Here is a 24852-nt window from a genome sequence, read left to right as displayed (position 1 = left end):
TTTGGAAATCTTTGAAGCATGTTTATTAAAAATACACTCCCTTCCCCGCAAAGAGTTACAAATATGGGAAGTATTGTTTTATATTTTAGCATGGCCATATATGCTGGAATATAAAAATGAGGACTTGGCTACTGAATCATCGAAATGGGATGTCATTTTTGCCTTCAACATGGGCTGCAATTCCTTGAATGGGACGCTGCAAAGACAGAAAATATCCATGTTAAGAGGACAAAGTGACATCTTTGTTCCACCTTTATTAAGTCTATTTACTCACCTTCCTCCTTCACTGCCTCCCATTTATTCAGCAAATATCTACTGACTACCACGGAGAGGCAGAATAGTGTGGTGGTTAGGAAAGCTATCTGTGGAGCCAGATTGTGAGTGTTCAGAGAGCAGCTCTATCACTTTAGGTATGTTCCAATTCCTTCATCTCATAAAAAGGAAAGGGGGTGGTGATAATATTATCTACTTTACTGGATCATATGAGGATTAAAAGAGATTATATGTATAAATGGCTAAGAGGACAACGCCTAGAATATGGTACACACTCAACAGATGTTAGCTATGACTATCGCTATTCTCATCACTTAAATGCATTGGAGAAGAAGTGAAAGATGTGTAGAAAGATCTGCAAGGGTCTAGTTAGGCTGCTGATGGACAGAGCAATGAAACAGGCAAGAGCCAGAGGAGCCAAAGTGAAGGACAGTAGAAGGAAACTTTCAAATGATGGTAAAAGAGAAAGTGCTCTCTCTTGTTGAAAAAGGCAAGGGCTAGAGTAGTCGAGGAGCTGGGCCTACCTCACACAAGGGAAAGGGAAAAGAGACACAGGTTTTAGGACTAAGAGCTTCTTAGATACTAGATAACTAAGAGAAGATGGATTTTGTATAGCCAAGGTAATAAGGGAGAAACCTTCAATCCCAGCATATCAGGCCAGGGAAGGCAGAGAAGCCTGACAGGGCCACTCACAGAGAGGGAGTTGCTGTAAAAGGGCCCCTGCGTGCTCTCCCGTGATACAGCAGGGATAGCCACAGTGAAGGGTATAGACTTTGAGGGGGTAGAGCCAGCAAGATGCGCATAGGCTTTGTTGTTGAGGCATGGTTCCACCTCTTAAATTCTTGAATATAAAGAGCATGTAATAATTCATGAAAACATCAAGAAGACTAGCCGTCTGTCCATGGGCCAGCCTGAGACAAACAGGTACAACTTACATACACAGAGACATGGACAAAGAAGAAACTACCAGTAAGTATAGTTAGGAGTATCCAGAAATCCTTGCACGGATCAGTTATCTAAATCTCCTTAAGAAAGGATGGCCTCGGAGCACCTGGGTGGCTCAGTCAGTTAAGTGTCTGACTTCGGCTCAAGTCATGATCTCACGGTTTGTGAGTTCGAGCCCCGCACCCGGCTCTGTGCTGACAGCTCAGAGTTTGGAGCCTGTTTCGCATTCTGTGTCTTCCTCTCTTCTCTCTGCCCCTCCCCTGCTCATGCTCTGTCTCTCAACAATAAGTAAATGTTAAAAAAAAAAAAAAAAAAAAGTAAAGAATGGATGGTCTCAAATGACATCTGGGTTACATCAAATAATAAGATTTTGACTAAGAACTAAATGAAATACATCTGGGCAGGGGGAGTCAAAAAGGTAAGAATCTAATCTTCTCTAACATGGTCTTAGAGTAGGGGCAGGTAAGGCAGCAGACATGTGGTCATAGTCAAGTGGTATCCCAGAGCCATGTGATAGAAACACTGAGAGGTTTTTTAAGAGGTGGGAATTTCTAGATGTCATATACAGTAAGTGAAAACTTCTATAATAGAGTCACAGTTTCCAGGGGCTTTCCCTCACTGGGAGATTGAACCGTCCCTATGGATAAGACAGCTAGCTGAGCAAAATGCCCTAAGGAGTGCGAGTAAGTGGGTAGGCCAGATAAAATGAGATTTCCCTGTATACAAAAAATAGTGCAAAGAAAACCACAAACAAATGTTATAAAGGAAACCACTATAATACTAACTTCTCAAATTAAGCCATCAGTCCCCAAGTGCCAGTCATGTTTTGTCTTTTAGAATGTGGCATCATGTTGAGACGCTGTTAGGCTCTGGATATATCTGGGAAGTTTTTTGGAGTAACCGAGTAACGAGCAGAGCGTAGTGTGTACTCTGCTGTGATGGAACAATGAGCAAGCAGTGTTGGTGGAGACACCAGGATTTTGATTTTGCATCTATTAAATATAAAAGGCCTACGGGGCAGCAAGTGGAGTCCTGAGATGCTCCAACAGGCACTGTCTTTGGAGGTCAAGGTATCAGAGAAAGGAAGTCTGGGCACCCAGCAGCCACCAGCAGACAGATGGTTCTCAAAGCCACATGACTGGGTGGAATTACCAAGGGAATGAGACCCAAAGATTGAGCCTTGTGACATCTAGTACTGATAGGTCATAAAATAATAACAAAAAATAACAGCAAACACTGATACAGGGCTATGTGCCAGACACTTGTCCCAGGGCTCTGCATTTAGTCACCACGATGATCAGTAAGACAGTTTCTATACTTTTTCTGATTTTGTAGATGAGAAGAAATCAGCCCAGGGGCATCCCTGAAGCTGGGAAAAAACCAGGAGGATGGTGGTGTCTTGGAACCAATGTGAAGAAGCGTGTCCGGCAGAATGGAGGGGACCGATTGTGTCCGGTGCAAACAGAAGGTCAAGTTGGAACAGAACGGAGAACTGCTAAGTGGATTTAGCATCATCAAGAGGGTTTTTTTCTTTTTTTTTACGTATAAATGTAGTACACCTTTGTTGCATTCAACAATTAAAAACCGCTAACAAAAATAGGAGGTTATTCAAAATCATTCTTCAAAATAAACCAGTTCCTCTTATTTTATCCATTTCACGAGACACAGATAGGCAGCAAGCGAAGAAGATGAGGTTTGCTTTTATCCATTTTACAAGACGCAGATAGGCAGCAAGAGAAGAAGACGAGGTTTGCTTCACTGTTTTATGTTTCTCTTTGTATCCGTAACAAGAGAAAGAAGCCAGGCGCTACTCACCTCTTTTTCCTGTTTCTGATGGCATCATGTATCATTTTCACTTGCACTGCCACCACTGACAGAACCTCCACAGAAATTCGATTGAATTCATCAAAGCAGCCCCAAGCTCCTGTCTGCACCAATCCCTTATAGATATTTCCTATGGACTAAATCACAGAGCGAGCCATTGAGAATTTAACAGAAGAAGGTTTTGAGCTATTAGTTTCAATCATTCCAAATCAGGAATAAATAATATTGTCAGAATATAACATTTTATGACTATCTTACTTTGTAGTCCATTTGCTCTGAACAGTTGAATACATAAACCATCATGCCAAGGGCACGTCCAAGATCTTTGGTGGTTTCTGTTTTTCCTGTACCTGCTGGGCCAGCTGGGGCTCCACTCATGGTTAAATGAAGTGATTGAGTTAAAGTGATGTAACACCTTTCAATAACAAAAAATACCAATGTTACAGGCTGATATCATATTTCTAGAAAACATAATGGAGAATACAACTTTGTTTTTTTAGTTTAAGAAGTCAGGCTCTACAATATGGTCATAACAATCAATATTAATATACCTAGGATTTGTTCGTGGCAATAACAAGAGTCAGAATAATAATTTATATCAAATTTAATTTTAGGTTGGCTACTTAAAAAAAATAAAGCATGTATTGCTTTTTCTTATTTTCTAAGAGCTGTGTATCAATACAAGTAACACTTGATTTGTAATGCCATTGAATTTCTGATATGTCTAGGTAGAGATACTATTGATGTCAGACAACGTCTCAAAACTATTGTTTATAAAAGAAAAACAGAAATCTTGGTGATGAATTAAACACTGACTTCATTAAACTGATACTTAATGAATACATTAAAAGATGAGATACGTAAATATATATAAATGTAAAGTATGCAAATATATATGTATTTCAATATATAAAGCAACCACACAAAACAAAATTTGTTACATTAAAATATATATCAGGAATTCATTTTGAACATGTTGCTACATGCATTTAGATTATGATAATACCTATTTTTACAGGAAAGATTCAGAGGTTCTCCAGCTGAGGAGAATTATACAAAGACAGAATTTAATACTTGTAAAAGAAGAAAAACTAACAAATAGCAAGGATCTAACATGAGGTTTTCATAAATTACTTCTGTCTTACTACAGACAGTGGACCTAATAGAAAGACATACACATGGACATCTGTAGTCAAGGGACTAGGGTCTACTTTGCCAATCATCAGATGTTAATTTTAAGTAAGTCTTTTGACATCAATGTGCCTCTCATTTCATATTACAACGTGCCTCTGTAATATGAGAAATTTATTGTACGGATTCATTAAAATGCCAAAGATAGATGCCTTAAAAAATTCAGAGTGCTAGGCAAACAGAAGCAATTACTTATGCAAATGTAAAGTGTATCTATATTTTACGGTCATCACATGTTTAAGCACATCTTACAATGAATATGGAAAGCAAAGACCTCTGAACTAGGAATTACAGTATTTTTTTATACTGCAGACTATCTGCTAATAATCTTCTCTCATGGTTCCAAGTTTTGGTTGGACATGTGGCTATTTGCTCCAACTAGATTTCCCCCCACCCTCCAGCCAGGAGCAGCCAAGTGACCAAACTCCAATGAACACACTGTGTGCTGAAATGCTGTAGAGAAATCCCACAACAGCTCCTTCTAGATCTTTTAGCCTTCTTTCACTTGCCAAAACAAAGGCGGAAGTCTTGTTTGGTATGTTGGCCACTTGCCAGCCTGTACTACTGAGCCCCTCTCCTCTGGACTGTTACTTATGCAAGTGACACATCTGCCTCCATGGACTTGACCTCATTATGTTTTGGGTCTCTCTGTAACGGCTTATCTTTCACACTCCTACCCAGTCCACCTGCACTCCAGCCCAGGTCTCTCAGTTACAAGCTGGTTGACCTACGTCTCTGAACCTGCCCACGTAGGGAAGCAGGAACTGTTGCGGAGGTTGACTGCCCTGCCTACCACACACAAGGGGAAGATCAACATCATACGAGATGTAATGAGCATGTTTGGAAGGCAACATTGTGTTAATGTAAACAATTAGTAAACAACCCAAAAAATGTAATGGAAAAGAAATGTTCACCAAGTGAACATCTTACACAGCACCATTCACTCTATCAAAATGAACATTCAGCTTCCTTTTAAGCTGCAAATAAACCACATAGTGATTTTTTTTTAATCAAAAAGTTAATAAGCTATTAGTCCTCACTTACTGGCACACTCTGAAGTGTCTCTTCCCATCTTCTCCTACACCCTGTGCTTCCCTTCTTCTCATCTTTATTTATAATGGCACATATATAGTAGACTTTTAGCATTTGAAGTTTTGACTACTCTCAAGTGATTTTGTCAAGATACAAATTTTAATCTCTCACACTGAAAGAAGTACATAAATTAACCAGTTAAGATAGCAAACAGAGTTTTAGTTAGAGACAAGTTAAAGAGAACTGAATTAGAAAAACAGAATTACAATTTATCAGTGATGAAATCAGGAGCAGATTAATACACCAAGAATAATCACAAAGCTAGTGCAAGTATTTCACGGACTTCCTAAGACCATCAACACAAGCCAGCTTTACTGACATATTTAAAACTGCTGACACTGTCTTTTTTTTTTTTTTCTTTTTTTTTTTTTTTTTTTTAAGAGATGGAGAGGGACGGAGCGCAAGCAGAGGAGGGGCAGAAAGAGAAGGAGACAGAGAATGCAAAGCAGGCTCTAGGATCTGAGCTGTCAGCAGAGAGCCTGATGTGGGGCTCGAACCCACAAATGTGAGATCATGACCTGAATTGAAGTCAGATGCTCAAGCGAGACACCCAGGAGCCCAGAAAGAAAAATGCCTACACTTTCATTCTCAGATAAACTGTATGTATGGTGAAACTGGAAAAGTAGGAACACTCTTGTGATTTTGAGGTGTCTTTCCTTTTTCACGAATGCCCATGAATATACATGCTTTCTCTCACCAAGTAATTCAACAGAGGATGAAATACTAATAAGGAATTTCATGCCAAAGTGGTTTATCCTTTCCTACAACATTCTGACGGTATGTATATATTGACTTAAAGTCAAGTGGCAATGAACTTTTAATAATGGTAATCCCCTCCCCTTTGACCTACTTGAGCCATATTGGCTCTGTGTTTATCTCTTGAACGGGCTGATGTCTTTCTCATCTTAGAAACTATGCACTTGTCTCTGCCTGTCACTTTCTGCCTTAGGATGTTTGCATAGCTAGTTCCTACTTGTCATTTACGTCCCAACTCAAATATCTCTTTACCCAATCTATAGTGGATTCTCCATTCAAAATGCTTTTTAACCTATCACCCTATTTCATTTTTGTTTTACCATATATTACCACCTAAAATAACTTTGTTAATTTGATTATTGTTCCTCCTCATTCCCAGCCATTCACATGCCACAGTCAACGAGAAAGTGCATTCTATGAGAGCAGGACCCCTGTCTCTTTAATTAATTCTGGAAAAGCGCTCAGCACAGTATTTCCTAAGTGTTTGTTAAACCATTTCATGGACCTATGTTCCCACTCTTCTTTTCTTCACTGTAGGTAATCCCTCAAAAATTAATCTGAATGTAGGCAATTCCTATGTTCACACTTTCCATAAAGGGATGCAATTATGGGAGGCAGTTACAAACCCTGGAATCAGAATGTTAGCCATGGATAACAGGAGAGAATGGACTCAATGATCACAAGGGCTGCCCTCTGCCATATTAATCTGGTCATGATTTCATGATCTGTCTGTCCAGTGTCTCTATCTCTGCTTCTCTAATTTGGTTCTCCTGACCTTGTCTCAAACTAAAGTCAATGTCTACCATGCGACTCCATTAGCCCATTTACACACGTTTTCATAGTTTCCACGTTTGTTCATCATTTTCTCTCACACCTTTCTGTTCCATCTCACACACCCTTACCCACATTAGGGGACTACTCTGGTTCACTTTTTCTCAGCTGACTTCCACTTATCCTTGTTACCTGTCAGTTAAAGGAGTGATCACTAGCCGAGGACTGTTTCCTAAATATTCATAGAAGTACTGGAACTGGGCATCACAAATATTTACGAAGCAGTGTTTCTGGGAGTCCTCCCACTGGTGACGAAGTTGAGAAAGCCAAGCAAAGGCTTGGGGACTGACAACCTGAAAACATCACAAGATCATTACATATCACAAGATATTACAAGGACAATGTGTGTTTTGAGGCAACACACTTTTTTCGCCTAATCGGTTCTGCTGATTCACATTTTATCTCTAAAATTCTCACAAGACAGCAATCTCTTCATGCTATTGCAAATCACAACTGCAGATGGTTCAATACTTCATCAAAACTATGTGTAATAAAAGCCTTCATTTTAAGAAGGCTTTTACTGTAAAACAACATCAATTTGTTCAAGCAATGCTTTTTTCCCCTTTTATGAATCAGCCCAGGGGATTTGATCCCTTTTCTAACTTTATACTCTTATCATTGAAATCAGATGGAAAAACACACTCTGTAGTAAAACATATAAACCATAATTTCTTCATGTCAGAGGTATCAATAAACTATACTTTCAACAAAGTCCATTCTAAAGCCAGTTTTGCTTTTAGTAGATTTTCCACTTCATTTTTCATTAAATTAAATCATAGTATTTTTTTTTCATTGCCATTCTTTCTTTTCTTAATCCTATCCATTCTTTTTCCAATTTGAAAAAACAATTCCAGTCTCTTTCAATACATTTGTGACCCTAGGACTTCTTGGGAGCCATTTAAGTTACCACAATTATTATCTACTAAATGTTCTGATGCCTACATACATCTCAACATTGTACAACTGTATATATTAGATGATCAGTAATTAGACAAAGTCTTTACCTCTTTGAGTACAAAGGACATATTTTAAATCACAATTCATCCTACCGTAAGCCATCACCACTGAAAAAACATAATAAAGTATGTAAAAAGGTGGAAGGTCATAATCAAAGAATAGTTACCAATGGTCCATTATCAAAATGAGAATACCTGGTAAGTGGTAGAGGGGATCAGTTTTGGATTAGCAATTACACAATATCACTGATGGTCCTGAACTTGGAAGAAGTATTTTTTACATTTATGGCTTACATAAAGAAGCAGCGCTGGCACTTTCTGGAGAGAATGAAAATTCACTTTGATTTTAATAAATTGAGAAAGAACTAGAAAAACAACAGGAAACATTTCAAAATACATACATGCATTCATATTGTAAAAGGAATGGTCTTGCTTTAGAGTGCCATCACCAGCAGACAAAAGAGGGGTGAGGAGAAAGTAGCCAACAGGCATGATTCACCAATGTTGTTCAGGAGACAAGCACACTTTTGACATTTCTAAGTAGAAATGTATTTTAGCAAAAAGCTGAGAAAATTCTTTCCCATGAAACAGTGCCAGTATTTAGGAGACACAAAGGCTGTGTACAGAGGTCAGAAGGATATTCATGCCCTGAAAGTGACTTCTGCAAAGAATGTCATTTAGCCTTAAAAAAAAAAAAAAAAAAAAAAGGGGGGGTGACCAATATTCCTCTTTCTTCCAAAGGAAACTAATCAAAGGCACATAGAGAAGTTTTAAATGACAATCTTTTTGCTATTGGCTGGGTAAGCCAGAGAGGTGAAAAACACAGGCCAGCAGACCAAGATGATGATGTGTAGAAAAGCCTGAAGACAGAGAAACGAACACGGTGACTTCACGAGGTTCTTACATCCTAGGTTAGTTTTTGAGATGGTATGGATTGGAGGTTCCTGACTTGGCAAAACTCTGATGTGTAAGACTTGGGATAACTCTCATGAAGATAATTACTTAAAGTCACTCACAGTAAGTGTAACTAAATTCATAGAACTAATTAAAAATATACAACTTAAAAAACACCTTTCTTGGAAGTACTCTTGACAATAAACACCACTTTTAGGAAACGACACACAATACATGAAATTTCTATGAACTTGCCTTCTGAGAAATAAGTTTGGCCACCACATCTCTGGCATGGACGTCTATGGTACAAATTGTCATGATCTTCTGCCTATCTCCAGGTAGAAGTTCTCCCAGTAAAAGGGCTATCAGTGTATTCAACTGAGAAATCTACAAGAAATTTCGTAAAGAGAAAGTAAGGGTTACAAATATAGAATCCAACAGTCCAATTTGTGAAGAGCACACTAGCTTACAAAACCGTTTCAAGTATGTATCTCAGCTAGCCTTCAAACAGCCCAAAAGTAGAAGAGAAAGGAAGGGATGTTATGAAATTAATTACTTTAAATACAGTAAATATTTTAACACCCCTCTCACCCTAAGCTGAGACTCAAGAAGGCAGGCAAAAATGAGTGATGACAAAGCCAGAGGTAGAAGCCAGGTTTTCTGCCTGCACTGCACTGACTTTCTGCCCAAATGATGATAAATCCACAACTTTGCTGGGATAGAAAAGATTACAAATTTGAAAAGTCAAATTGAGCTAACCTCTGTAAAAGTATAGTAAGAACTAAATATCAAGTGGTTTTGGTTATTTGGGGTTTTTGTTTTGTTTTTTGCGTAAGGGATAGGACAATTACTTTGAAAATATTTAAGACGTATAGGGTAAGACTATCCCACTTAATTCTTCTTACTCATATCCCTATTCTTATTAGGTCCAGTGATTTCTTACATCAATATTTTTCACACTACGGGTCTCTTTCCAAAGAATGCAAGGGAATGAAATGGAATTACAGGTAAGAGAATGGAATAGAAAATGTTGCATTACAAAAGAATGTGTATTGTTTTGTGAAACTATTTCAGTTTCAGACTTTTGAGGGTATACATACATGTGTAAACTAGATCTGATATAAAATATTTACCATTAATTGTGTCAAATCTAAATTAAAGTTACTCTCTTAAGCAGTCATTTTGTGAGCATATTTATTTACTCAGAACATGTCTGCCTTATTCAAGGCTTATGAGCCAGCCTTGCCTCCCCACCCCCCGCCAAATTCTGCCTTATTTCAGGGTAACAGAGTAAAATAATACTGTCCCCTTTTTCCTTCTTGTCACCCCGCAAAGGAAAGTCAATTACAAACCGTTAGAGCTCCTGAGAGAGTTGGTAATGAGTGAATATGACACATCACCAGAGGCTCTCAAACCTTTGTGACCTCCTGTCAAAAACACGCTTCCTACAGCACTATTAACACATCCCAGAAAACAGCCAACACTGCAGACTTCCCCAAGCCTGCTGTGCAGCTGAACTGGAGAAGGTTATGTAACTGTACTATGAATGCAGAAGGAGGCCAAAAGGTAATAACCATAACACACAGTATATATGAAATCAGATTGTGCAAGGTGCCAGGCACTGACAAACCATATTGTCCACATCGTTCAATTCAATCTTTGCAAAAATCTATTACTATCCTAACTTTGCAGATGAAGAAACTGAGGCACAAGAATATTAGCAGGGGAGAGGTAATTCAAATCCAGACAGTATGCCTTCAACGCCTGAGCTCTTACTGGTCACATCACATAAATTTTCTGTCCCAGCCTCAGCAAGACCAACCCATCCACCAACTTTGAGGTGGAGAAATCCACTGTGCAAGAGGCATTCGAGACAGGGGTGCCTGGGTGGCTCAGGTGGTTGAGCGTCCAACTCGATTTCGGCTTAGGTCATGATGGCACAGTTTGTGAGTTCGAGCCCACGTCGGGCTGTGTACTGACAGTGCAGAGCCTACTTGGGACTCTCTCTCTCCCTCTCTCTCTGCCCCTCCCTTGCTTGTGCTTTCTCTGTGAAAATAAACATTTTTAAAATTTTATTATAAAAAAAGGTCTTTGAAAGGGATTCAAAATCAAACCCATGGAAAGTTTGTTCAAAGGAATAAAAAATATTTACTTTAGACATTCACAATATACAACATCCTTATAAGCATTTATCTTTTAATAGTTTACGTCTATAAAATGTGGCCACTTTATTTAAAAAAAAAAAAAAAAGCACACGTGATCATTATTTCACATACACCATGTTCACTATCCCCTGGATTTTAGGTTCCATGAAGGCATATGTGTGCCTGTCTAGTACATGACTTTATCCCCAGAGCCACTAAGGGGCTAGCTGTCAAACAGTAGGTACTCAGTCTTTGCTGAGTAGATTAATACGTGTACATTATTAGCCTCTGCACACATAAGCTGACCAACAAAATTCATATGCATGTTGGTTAGAAAAGAGGTGTTTTGGCATTGCATATTTTCTCATCTCGGTTGAGACAGCCAGTCTTTAAAGTCTCAACTTGTATACCAGTTCCAGTATTTGGTTAAAAAGAATTGGCTGTAACGACAGTAATAATAACTTATGCCTTGTGAGAACATTTATAATTTCAAGTGCTTTCACATGCGTTGTCTTGTCTGAGGTTCCTACAACCTGTGATTTCTCCATTATTGATTCATTTTTAACAAAAGTTCATCCAAGTGAAAGATGATTAAAAATACAGCTCGTCAACATTATCTGTTCAGCATCCTATGTTGGGGATCTGACATTTTTCGGGATTAAACGTTCCTAGCAATGCTCTTTTTTAAGTCATAAAATTCTGTACCCACAAAAATAGAGTTATAAAAGGTCTATCATTTCGGTGGTAGCATCAGGCACTATCACTAGATGGTCATATTATCAATACCTACAAGTTTATGGCCCATGACATATAAAATGTACCTTGGCAGCTTTTAAAAAACATATAGCCTGTCGGGGTGCCTGAGTGGCTCAGTTGGTTGAGTGTCCAACTTCAGCTCAGGTCACGATCTCACGGTTGGTGGGTTCGAGTCCCACATCAGGCTCTGTGCTGACAGCTCAAAGTCTGGAGCCTGGTTCAGATTCTGCCTCCTTCTCTCTGCCCCTCCCCCACTCACACTGTATCGCTCTCAAAAATGAATAAAAGCTAAAAAAAAAATTAAAAAAAAAGAAAACATATAGCCTGTCATGTAATCAGCACTTATTCTTGCCCTTGCTCAAAGCAGTGTTATAAGAGTTTCTGCTAGGATCACAGATGTTTGCCTTAAGTCAACTGCCTATACCTCACCTTGAAACTCAAGCAGCTGTTTTCCTCGTACACCTTAGCTTTAGCTGGAGCATAAATAGAGCATATATCCTGAACCAGAGAGAAGCCTCCTTCCAATACAATCCAAACTCCTCTTCGTGAGCGCAAAGCCCTCTAGGACCTGCCACCACTCGTTTCCCACCGCACATCACTCTGCCTGCCTGGCCTTCCTGACGTCCCTCTGTCACGGCTGCTTCATGGCCACAGAAACTCTTTCTTTCCTGTGCCTGGACATATTCCCTTTGATCTTTGTGCAGCTGGCTTTCTGTCATCATCCATATCTTACTTCAAACTCACCTCATCAGACTGGCCTTCCCTGGTCATCCCATTTAATATCATCCCCTACCCCATTATTCTATAGGTTCCTATTTTCTTTTCTTCGTGGTACTTACTAGTATCCTACCATTCACTTACTTATTTCCTTATTTACTATTTGACTCCTCCCCTGACTATAAGCTCTAAAGGAGCAAGGCCCTTACATGTCTTATTCACTACCACAATCCCATACCCAGTAGAGTGGCCAGCATAAGGCATCATCTCAGTACGCACTCATTATAGGAATGTAGGAAGGAAGAAATGAACAAACGAAGAACAGCAACAGTACGCACCAAAGCACAATTTTGTTCTTTCAATCACACAGCAAGACAAACGTGATTACTGTTTCCAGGGGTTACAGGTCAAAGCAGAATGCAGGTAAATAACTATAATCATTTTGCTGGAACAAGAAGTAGCTACAATGACACACAGAAAAGGGGCCTTGCCTAATCAAGGGCTTGGAAAGACATTTCAGAGAAAAGGGTATTTTGGCTAAAACTTAAGGGATGAGTGTAATTTAGGTTGTAAAAACTCAGAGGCTGCCCACCCACGGAAGCAGGGAGTAAGCCACCAGAAGCACCCATGTGAACACCCAGCACATGGCAGGTGACCCTGTCAAGGAACTTAAAGTTAAGTGCAGCATGGGAGAAGGGCAGAGTGTGGTAGACCACACAGGTACAGATGATAGAGAAAGAGGGGTCCAAACACACAGGGCTTGGCCAGCTTATTGAAGAGTCTGAACTTCAAGGGCAACAAGATGTTGCTAAAGGGTTCTAGGAAGTGTGCTAATAATTCGATATTTGTTTTTAAAATATTTCTCTGCCTGTGATGATGGATTGGAGGGAAACAAGACTAGAGAGAAACAGCCTTGGAGAGGAGGGAGGGAGACAGAGCCATCCAAGTGAGAAAAGTGTCTGGAACCAGGATATTAACAAAGTGGTGAGGGAAGCAGCGAAAACAGATATATTTAGGGTAACGGAAGAGATCTGGTGGTTGATTAGACAGTAGGTAAAGTCAGAGTCAAATGGGCTTCTAGGTAAGAAACTGGTGAAGGCCATTGGTGCTTTGTTCTGAGCTTGAGAACATTAGACAAGCAGGTTTGAGAAGAAGAGTGAACATATTTTCAATGTTGTAGGCTTGATGTGCCCGTCAGACTTTCAATGGAGAAGCCCAATATGCTTTTTGGTTGTGCCTGAGGGGAGAGGCCTGGGCTGGAGATGACAGTCATGAGCATATTACAAAAGAAAGGGAGAAGACATAAAAGTAGATGAAATTAGCAGGGATGTACGGTATGGTGAGAAGAAAAAGGAACATAAGTCAGCACCATAAGGAAAAGCCACAAAGGAGCAGGAAGAAGAAAATCAAGAAAAGAAAACTGAAGAAGAGTCCAAGAGGTTGGTGGCAAAGGAGAATTCAAACAGGCATGAAATAAGGGGGAGAGTATTAAAGCAAGAGTAAGTACTTCTAATGACAACACAATGCGATTCAGTCAAGTGGTGGAAATGGGGTCATGGAGACAAATAAGAATGAGCCAAGTTACAGGGTTGGAGCAGAAAATGGGAGATGGGACATAAAGGAATCAATTTTGCTAGTTATTTTGCCTGTGAGTAATGAGACACTTGGGAATGTTTATAAACTGACAGCAATGAGCCAGGATGAGAACAGGAAGACACAGGAGAAAAGGTACTGAGGGAATCCTGGGAGTCCACGTCAGAAGAAACCCAGAGCACAAATGAAGAAGTGGCTCCTGACACTCGGGCCATGCTTCCACTCTCACAAAGAGTGGTGCACAGAGCTCAGTATCAGCCCCATGGCCATTCATCTAGTTCCTCTCTGACAGCAGCAACAAATAATAAGAGCTGACATTTAATGAGCTCTTACTACCTAATAAGCACTGTGTGTGTGTGCACGCGTATGTAGGCATATACATATATACGTACATAATTCTAATTTAATCATCACAATAGCCCTATGAGGGAGGTACATTATTCCGATTTTATGTATGAGAATTTGCTCAAGCTCACACAGTTATAAACAGTGGAACCAGTGTTTAGGACCAGGCACTAGGATTTTACTGTGTATTCATTACCCTGATTCCAAAACCAGACAGAGACCCCACTAAAAAGGAGAACTATAGACCAATTTCCCTGATGAACATGGATGCAAAAATCCTCAACAAGATATTAGCCAACCGGATCCAACAATACATTAAAAAAATTATTCACCACGACTAAGTAGGATTTATACCTGGGATGCAGGGCTGGTTCAATATCCGCAAAACAATTCACGTGATTCATCACATCAATAAAAGAAAGGACAAGAACCATGTAATCCTCTCAATAGATGCAGAGAAAGCATTTCAAAAAATACAGCATTCTTTCTTGATAAAAACCCTCAAGAAAGTAGGGATAGAAGGACCATACCTTGAGATGATAAAAGCCATATACGAGCGACCCAACACTAATATCATCCTTAATGGGGAAAAACTGAGAGCTTTCCCCCTAAGATTGGGAACAAGATAGGGATGTCCACTCTCACCACTGTTATTCAACATAACATTGGAAGTCTTAGCCTCTGCAATCAGACAACACAAAGAAATAAAAGGCATCCAAATCAGCCAGGAGGAGGTCAAACTTTCACTCTTCGCAGATGACGTGATACTCTATATGGAAAACCCAAAAGATTCCACCAAAAAACTGCTAGAACTGATTCATGAATTCAGCAAAGTTGCAGGATATAAAATCAATGCACAGAAATCGGTCGCATTCCTATGCACCAACAATGAAATGACAGAAAGAGAAATCAAGGAATTGATCCCATTTACAGTTGCACCAAAAACCATAAAATACCTAGGAATAAATCTAACCAAAGAGGTGAAAAATCTATACACTGAAAACTATAGAAAGCCGATGAAAGAAATTGAAGAAGACACAAAGAAACGGAAAAAGATTCCATGCTCCTGGATAGGAAGAACAAACACTGTTAAAATGTCGATACTGCCCAAAGCAATCTACATATTCAACGCGATTCCTATCAAAATAACACCAGCACTCTTCACAGAGCTAGAACAAACAATCCTAAAATTTGTATGGAACCAGAAAAGACCCCAAATAGCCAAAGCAATGTTGAAAAAGAAAACCAAAGCAGGAGGCATCACAATCCCAGACTTCAAGTTATACTACAAAGCTGTAATCATCAAGACAGTATGGTACTGGCACAAGAACAGACACTCAGATCAATGGAATAGAGAACGCAGAAATGGACCCACAAACGTATGGCCAACTCATCTTTGACAAAGCAGGAAAGAATATCCAATGGAATAAAGACAGTCTCTTCAGCAAGTGGTGCTGGGAAAACTGGACGGCGACATGCAGAAGAATGAACCTGGACCACTTTCTTAGACCATACACAAAAATAAACTCAAAATGGATGAAAGACCTCAATGTAAGACAGGAAGCCATCAAAATCCTCGAGGAGAAAGCAGGCAAAAACCTCTTTGATCTTGCCCGCAGCAATTTCTTATTCAACACGTCTCCGGAGGTAAGGGAGACAAAATCAAAAATTAACTACTGGGACCTCATCAAAATAAAAAGCTTCTGCACAGTGAAGGAAACAATCAGCAAAACTAAAAGGCAACCGACAGAATGGGAGAAGATATAAGCAAATGACATATCAGATAAAGGATTAGTATCCAAAATCTAGAAAGAACTTATCAAACTCAACACCCAAAAAACAAAGAATCCAGTGAAGAAATGGGCAAAAGACAGGAATAGACATTTCTCCAAAGAAGACATCCAGATGGCCAACTGACACATGAAAAAATGCTCAACATCACTCATCATCAGGGAAATACAAATCAAAACCACAATGAGATACCACCTTACACCTGTCAGAATGGCTAACATTAACAATTCACGCAACAACAGATGTCGGTGAGGATGCGGAGAAAGAGGATCTTTTTGCATTGTTGGTGGGAATGCAAGCTGGTGCAGCCACTCTGAAAAACAGTATGGAGGTTCCTCAAAAAACTAAAAATAGAACTACCCTATAACCCAGCAATTGCACTACTAGGCATTTATCCAAGGGACAGGTGTGCTGTTTTGAAGGGACACGTGCACCCCCATGTTTATAGCAGCACTATCAACAATAGCCAAAGTATGGAAAGAGCCCAAATGTCCATAGATGGATGAATGGATAAAGAAGTGGTGTATATATATACAATGGAGTATTACTCAGCAATCAAAAAGAATGAAATCTTGCCATTTGCAACCACGTGGATGGAACTGGAGGGTATTATGCTAAGTGAAATTAGTCAGTCAGAGAAAGACAAAAATCCTATGACTTCACTCATATGAGGACTTTAAGAGACAAAACAGATGAACATAAGGGATGGGAAACAAAAATAATATAAAAACAGGGAGGGGGACAAAACAAAAGAGACTCATAAATATGGAGGACAAACTGAGGGTTGCTGGAGGGGTTGTGGGAGGGGGAATGGGCTAAATGGGTAAGGGGCATTAAGGAATCTCAATGCTTTACTATACACTAATTTGGATGTAAATTTTAAAAAATAAAAAATAAAGTTAAATAAAAAAAAATAAAAATAAAACACAAAACTTCCCCACATGGATAGCATATTCATTATCAGCTCATCCTGGCCAGAGAAGAGCTGACGTGCAGAAATAAGTAGGTATCCACCACTTACGAATTCTCTTATTTGGTTAAAAATGGAAACACTTCCCAAAAAAAGCCACATGCATCATGACCACCACTGAGGTTTCTACGCCACAAATGTCTAAGACACTAAGGTGTTCAAAAAGAGGACCACCTGCCTGGTGGGATGATGGTGAGCTCACCGTGAAAGAAGGTGTCAGGCAAAGAAAGCAGCAGACTCAAGGTCAGGAAAAGGAATGGTTCTTGATACAGGTGGTAGCTGACTGTCCATTTTGTCCGGACCCAACTCCTGTGGTGGTACCCCATTAAGAGAACCTATATGGGAACCTAAAGAACCAGGTCCCTAAATGCTACAGGCTTAAATAAGGCAACACAGGAAGAAGAACATCTTCCTTGCAGCAGAAGGGCTCCAATTTCACCAGCATCTGACATGGCAGATTTCCCAACCTAGGCACAGCCCAGCCGTGGTGGCCATGAAGCTGGAAGGGCTCTTCTGCTGAAATATTAAGATCTGAGCTCATGGTCCTCAGCAAACCAGGACAGAATATTAGCAAATGAAATCCAGCAAAAATACATATACACATATATAAATGACAATACATCATAACCAAGTAGAGTTTATTTCAGGAATGCAAAACTGGTTTAGCATTCAAAAATTCACCACAGTAACACAATAAAAGAGGCAGACACACAAATAATCTTAACAGATTTGAACAAGGTCAAGGTCTCTTCAAGATAAAAATTCCCAGTAGGCAGCAATAGAAAAGTTCTCTATTTCAGAAAGGGCATCTACAAAAGCCTGTAACTACTATCATATTTAGTGGTGAAGATTGAAATCTTTCTTCCCTGAGACTGGAAACTGGCCAGAATGTCTGCTGTAACTACTTTTATTCAACGTTGCACTAGCGGTCCTAGCCAAGTCAGTAACTCAAGAAAAGGAAATAAAGGGCAAAAAAGAATAGGAGACAAGAAGTAAACCTGTCATTACTGACAGATGATATGTTCAGGGACACAGCAAAGCCTATGAAATTCTGAAAAAAAAAAAAAACCTGACTAAAATTAAAAAGAAAATTTGGCAGAGTCCTAAGACACATGGTGAATATTGAAAAATCAATCTTATATACGAGCCACAAATATTAGGAAAGAAAAATTTTAATTGATTAGAATATGTTTACAGCATCAAAACATATAAACTATCTAAAAGTAAGTCCAGCAAGAAATGTGTAACACGTTGACACTGAAAACAAGAGAAATATTTTGAGAGAAATTAAAGACAACTTATGTCAAAACATACACCATGTTCTTGGAGAAGACTCATCATGGTTGAGATATCCACCCTTCCAACATTCCTATTTATACTGAATGTCATTCCAGTTAAAATTTAATTAGGATAAAAGATTAGGCTTCTAAAAATAAATACACAATATGATAATTTATGTAGAAATGAACAGAACCTAGAATGATCCAAAAAATTTTGGGAAAAAAATTAAAAATAGAACTAAGTTGGAGGCTATATATAACATGATTTTAATGCTTACTATAAAGTTACAGTAATTAATACAGTGTGGATTTGGCATGAAAACACAAAAATAGAGGAATGCAACAGGGCAGTCTGGAAATAGATCCCTGCGTATATACTCATTTGACTTTGACCAAGGTGCCAAGTTAATACAATAGAAAAGAAAAAGATGTATGGATCACAGATCTAAATGAAAAAAACCATAACCATCAATCTCCTAGAAGGAAACAGGAGAACATCTTCATAACACTGAGATACACAAGAATTTCTTACAAATAACAGGTATCGAGCAAAGAAAAATTTGATACACTATAAACATTAAAATGAAAACATTCCATTCCCATTAATAAATAATGAGCATTAATAAAATGAGCAGTCCATTCATTTCCTGACAAAGGAATTGCAACCAAATAAAGAAATCCTCTAACCAACAATAAAACGACAAACATCCAATTAAAAAAAAAAAAAACAAAAACAAACCTAGCAAGTTATTTGAACAGATACTGCACAACAGAAGATATAGGAATGCCAATAAACATGTGAAAGGTTACTGAACATCTTTTTTTTTTTTTAATTTTAGAGAGAGAAAGAGTACACACAAGCACACCTGGGGTGGGGCAGTAGAGGGAGAGGGAGAAAAAATCTCAAACAGGTTCCAATTTCAGCACAGAGTCCAACACAGGGGCTTAATCCCACAACTCTGGGATCACGACCTGTACCGAAATCAAGAGTAAGAGGCTCAACCAACTGAGACACCCAGGCGCCCCTCAACATCTTCAGACATTAGAGATAAGCCAATTAAAAGCACAGTGATACAGGGGCACCTGGGTAACTCAGGTGGTTAAGCACTGACTCTTGATTTCATCTCAGGTCATGATCTCACAACCATGTGATTGAGCCCTGCATTGGGCTCCATGCTAAGCATGGAGCCTGCTTGGGACTGACTCACTCACACTCTCTCTCTCTCTCTCTCTCTCTCTCTCTCTCTCTCTCTACCTACCCCTCTTGCACTCTCTTTCTCTCTCAAATAAAATAAAGTTAAACACACACACACACACACAGAGTGAGAGACTATTTCACATCCACCAGAATTGTGAAGACTGATGACGCCCAATACTGGCCGGAATATGAAGCAACTAGAATTGTGTCACCTTGTTAATGGGAATGTAAGAATGGAGAACTGTCTGGCAGTTTTTTTTAAAATGGGTAAACATATACCTTTCGTATGATTCAGCCATTTCACTTTTAGATACTTTACCCAGGAGAAAGGAAAATATAGGTCAAAAGACTTGGATAAGAATGCTCCAAGCAGCTTTAGAAATAGTCTCCTCAAACTGGAAACCCCAGGGTCAATCAACAGAATAAACAAAGCGTGGTATAGTTATGCAATGCAATTCTAAGAAACAAAAAAGAATGAACTTCTAATACATGTAACAACATGCTTGTTAAAGAAGTGAGACAGGTCTGAGATTTTACTCTACTTGCATGCTAAAGTCAGCCTGGCAGACATTAAGGGATGCTGGCAGAAGACACAGAGCCTCTGAGTCACAGATAAAAGAGGGTTCATTAGAGCAATAGTATTTAGTATCAAAGTATCAACATTTACACCAGTTCCTGACCCCCAGCTTTTCAAGGATAATCCCAAAAGAGCCACATAAGGCTTGTGAATGCTGTGAGCTGTGTCATAGGAGAGGAACCTTGAGTTTAGGGAACCTAAACTTTTCTAACAGACAGTAAGCATGTCTGACCTTTGCCCTGGAAGATTTTATCTTTATTTTACTGGAGAGTAAGCCAATCTGCCCTTTGCTCTGGAGAGAAAATACTGCCTTCTAACAATGTTTTGTTATACAAACATTCTTGGGAAGATAGTCTAGAACAAAGGCAATAAGTACCTCTGCTCAAAAAATGTACAAAATCTGAGACCCACAATAGATTGTCTTCCAACAGTGTTAAGTGAAAACTCCAGACCAAAAAAGAGGATAGGTTAGTTCATGAGACTGTCCAACAGAGTTTTCTCTCATATTTTATCAATGCCTGTGTTTTGCAATGTTTATTAGCACTCTGTAAAATGAGTAAAATGATTTTCCATTTTTTCTACACTCTAGAAGAGTTGATATATAATGGTACTTTTATTTTTTTAAACTTCTGATGAAACCACTGGAGCAGGGCTCAACTTAGGGTGTGGGTATGCAACTTCAACAACCTTAATTACCGTTTCAATTATTTCTGTGGTTACTGGTCTACTCAAGTTTCTACCTCATTTAAAATCTATTTCAGAAAGAGTGTTCGTGGAGAATCACCTGTTTATTCCAGGTTTTTGACTTAACATTTAGCATAGAATCACACATCAGATTATATGGTCTTTTTAAAATCTCTTCTCATAAGAAGTTATAGTTCCTTTCCTTCCCCCCCCCCCATCTTTTCTTTTCCTGTCTTCTATTAACTTGCAAAAATTTATTGTTATGGTCTATTCAAAAAAACAATTCTTGGATTAATGGATCAGAGTGGACTCACATGGCATATATCGGTAACAAAACTCTTTTTCTCTTATATCTCTCACTGTAGAGATTTTCAGTTACTTCAGTATCTGTTCTACAGATGTAGCCAAAGTAGCCACTAGGAAAATCTGGCTCACTACCAGTTTTTATAAATAAAGTTTTATTGGAACCCCATCATGCCTATGTATTTAAAAATTGCCTATGATTTCTTCCCTACTGCAACAGCAAAAATGAGTGGATGTGAAATACACTATACAGCCCAGAAAGACTAAAATATTTCTATCCCATCCTTCAAAGAAAAAGCTGCCCAACTAGATCTCTAGGGTCAAGATGTAGTCACAGCAGAAGTCCTCAATAAGTATCTCGCAGTGTTCATGAAGCACTGCTCTGGGCTTTCTCCTGGGAGCAAACAGACCCACTGGTAATCTCTCAGGATATACAAGAGACAGAACTGTTTCCAATAGTCCATTTCTTCTACATTTACTCCTTATCACTGACCAGAGACCCCTCCTACATGTCTTTTTTTAACTGAATCTGAGTGTAATTTCCCTGGAATTTCATTGGATAAAATAGGCTTATCACTCTAACAGTTTTTTAAATAGGTCTCACCTGTGGTTTTACCTGCTCTTTTTTTAATTTTTATTTTTTAATGTTTATTTATTTTTGAGAGAGAGACAGAGACAGAGACAGAGCACGAGTGGGGGAGGAGCAGAGAGAGAGGGAGACACAGAATCTGAAGCAGACTCCAGGCTCTGAGCTGTCAGCACAGAGCCCGACATGGGGTTCGAACTCACAAACCGTGAGATCATGACCTGAGCCAAAGCCGGATGCTCAACCGACTGAGCCACCCAGGCGCCCCATGGTTTTACCTGCTCTCAATTATCAGTTCAATTCCATCTGTTATCAACTTCTAGGCATTCCTCAAGGTATCTAGTTCAGTATATCCAGATACAATATGATTTTTTTTTTCTTGCTGGTCATGCAATAAAATTTTTGCTGTGTCAAAGTAACCAGTTAAGTCCAAGATGGAGTCACTGATGCTAAACCCTGTGTCAGCACACCAAAACTTAAGTTTCTATGCTCAGCTTTCCCAGAAAGGCAGGCCTAGGTCAACTTGTCAGCACCTGCCAGCTCAGCACAAGTTACCTGAACCAGTGCAAGACTTCCCTTTGTCTCATATGAGCAAAGTAACCCTGACATAACCTAGCAGCAAATGCCCAGTATAATTTCCTTGTTCCTGCTCACTTGGTCTATAAAAATCCGGTGCCTTATCAGCTCTTTGGTGCTTCCTTCTACCTGTTAAACTGGATGCTGTCTGATTCATGCATCATGGAATAAAAGCCTACTAGATTGGTAAATTATGGAAAATGTTTCTTTTAATAGAGAGGAGAGGTAGAGAGTATTGCTCTCCTCATGGGTTCCTGCTATATTAGAAAGCACGAGGCTATGAAATCACACTTTTATAAAGAGGCAAAAGAAAAAACTTCTGTCCAGTATACACTGGGTAGCTTCAGGCTTCAGAGGCTTTCCCTATTCATGCAGTAAGGTAAGAACACTATCAACATTGTATTCAATTGCTTTTCAAAGAATTTCTCAGTCAATGACTAAAAATGAGGCCAAATATTGGCCTTAAGAAGCAAAATCAGAGTTTCTTCCTTATATACATTATTTAGTCCTTGTGGGGTGGGGGGGGGATGGATTGTTTCACATCACTTATCTTGAGTCCCACTGAAAGAACTCGGGGTCATGTCCCAGCACAGTAATAATTAAGTTTTTCAAGTCCAAAATGTTTCCACTTCTTTGATGATTTCCACACAGCTTAATAATAAAGGGAGAGTAAAAAATCTTTCTTACCAGCTCTCAAGCTGCCAAAACAAAAGACTTTTGCCAAGGAACCCTCAAAGCTGAGGAATTAAATTTATTCTATCTGTAGTATTTTCAAAGACTCTGGCAAGGCAAGGATGTGTATCCAAAATGCAGTATTTTTGCCTTTAATCCCAACATTATCTAACATAAAATCACAGTATGTCTAAAGGAAAAAACAGAGGTTAAAATAATTAGTTAATTTGTCTCACTACAATTTGCAGGTGAGGACTAAGCAAAGAAATTACTTGTGCAGGTAGATCATTAATTACAGCCAACTCTGATCTCAGCTGTAAAATGAAACTATTTTAAAGGAATAACGTTCATTTTAAAAACAGCTCACAGTATTAGCACAAGTAATTTTAATTAAAAACAAACTCCAGCAGATGGTTACATCCATTTTTAAAGAGAGAACACTGAAGAGGTTTCAATGTAGATGGGCACACTTCTCAGGAACCACACTATAGCCTCGACCATATTCACATGTTAGCTTCTCTAATATGCATATTAGTATCAGTTACAAAATTGAAACACTGTATTGAAGGCATCTGTTGGCTGGTCTGTCAAACATTTCAATTTGTACTGGAAGTGTTTCATAATTAAGCAGATAAACACCTTTTTCATCAACCTTCTTCACTGCTTCTCCTTCAACATGAAAAAGAAGCATTATGTAACTCTTAAAGTAAAAAAATTTTAAACTATTTTAAGGGAGGAAAAAAAACCCCTAAATTCTGTTCATTAGTGGAATACGCTGAAGCTCCTGGGATATGACCACCTTTAGTTATAAGAACAAAAAGAATCAACTTGATGTTGCTGACAGGATAGAGAGTGGACACTTATACACTGATACTGGGAAGTTCAATTTGCACAATGTTCCAAAGGCTTAACTGAGTTATACTCGGACCTAGCATTTTTAATTCTGGCAGTTTATCCTGAAAAAATAAAGAAAAATATGTGCAACATGTATGTATGTACATACATACAAGGCTGTTTACTGTAGGATTGTTAATGGTAGCCCAAACTTAAAAAAATAACCTAATGGCCCGGATTAAGTAGTAATAATAACAACAGATACTCTGCAACATACAGGATTAAGATGAATGAGCAACTCCTTTATTAACTGCTTTATTTTAAATAAAGCAAAAATCCACTCATGTGCCAAGTCCACAGTCAAACATGAGAGATGCCGCAGGAGATAAGGGCATGAGAGGAAGAGAAGAGGCTGAGGGGCAGGGTGTGTGTGTGATAGTCCCTGATGCCAGGAATGTGCCTCAAAAGGCACAACAGTAGAATGTGGCTAATATGCTAATACCACAGCACCCTAAAGTAGGATCTGGGTAGAGATGCAAACATCCAGAGACTGAGGTTTAAGCTGCTACACGGGAACACATTTCTGTCTCTCACACTTCCTGAGCAAGGCTGGGAGTTGGAATTGAGACCCTGACATAGAATTGAGATCTTCAGAGTCATAGAGAGTCTAATAAAGGACTCTAGAAAAACTCAAACCCCCCAGCTCAGAGAAGCAAGGTGAAAGCCTGAAATATCTTGGGCTTTTGGAGAGGAAAAAAGTCCCCTAGGAGATATCAAAACCTCAAGCCTATGCCAAGGGATCTGAAAATCCTAAACTGAGTAATCAACCACAAAATTAATCCAGAATCCACAAAACCTGTGGAAACCTAGAAGAAACAAGAACACACGATAGAGACACATGCTCTCTCTGTGGCACACAGAATTCCAACGGAGAAAACAAACCTAGATAAACTTAAAAATGAACATAAAAAAACCAAATTCAATTTAACAGAATAACCAGCCTTAAAAGAACTAGCATTAGAACAATCTAAATCAGACTATTAAAAAGGTCTCTTTAAAATAAT

General features: G+C 38.9%; 1 protein-coding gene across 2 annotated transcripts in view; it reads right to left on the bottom strand.

Annotated features, from left to right (window-relative positions):
* The window catches only part of DNAH11 (dynein axonemal heavy chain 11), a 356336-nt gene that overhangs the window by 202643 nt on the left and 128841 nt on the right, over nucleotides 1–24852 (bottom strand). For both annotated transcript variants that reach the window (XM_042967928.1, XM_042967929.1), the window contains 4 exons: nucleotides 9018–9149; nucleotides 7045–7205; nucleotides 3301–3457; nucleotides 3034–3179 (listed from right to left, as the gene is read on the bottom strand). In XM_042967928.1, coding sequence (XP_042823862.1) covers nucleotides 3034–3179; nucleotides 3301–3457; nucleotides 7045–7205; nucleotides 9018–9149 — 596 coding nt within the window. The remainder of the gene's footprint in view (nucleotides 1–3033; nucleotides 3180–3300; nucleotides 3458–7044; nucleotides 7206–9017; nucleotides 9150–24852) is intronic.

This window comes from Panthera tigris, chromosome A2 (assembly GCF_018350195.1).
Source record: "Panthera tigris isolate Pti1 chromosome A2, P.tigris_Pti1_mat1.1, whole genome shotgun sequence".
Taxonomy (NCBI): domain Eukaryota; kingdom Metazoa; phylum Chordata; class Mammalia; order Carnivora; family Felidae; genus Panthera; species Panthera tigris.
The sequence above is the reverse complement of the archived record's forward strand: the minus strand, read 5'-3'. Positions and strand labels throughout refer to the sequence as shown.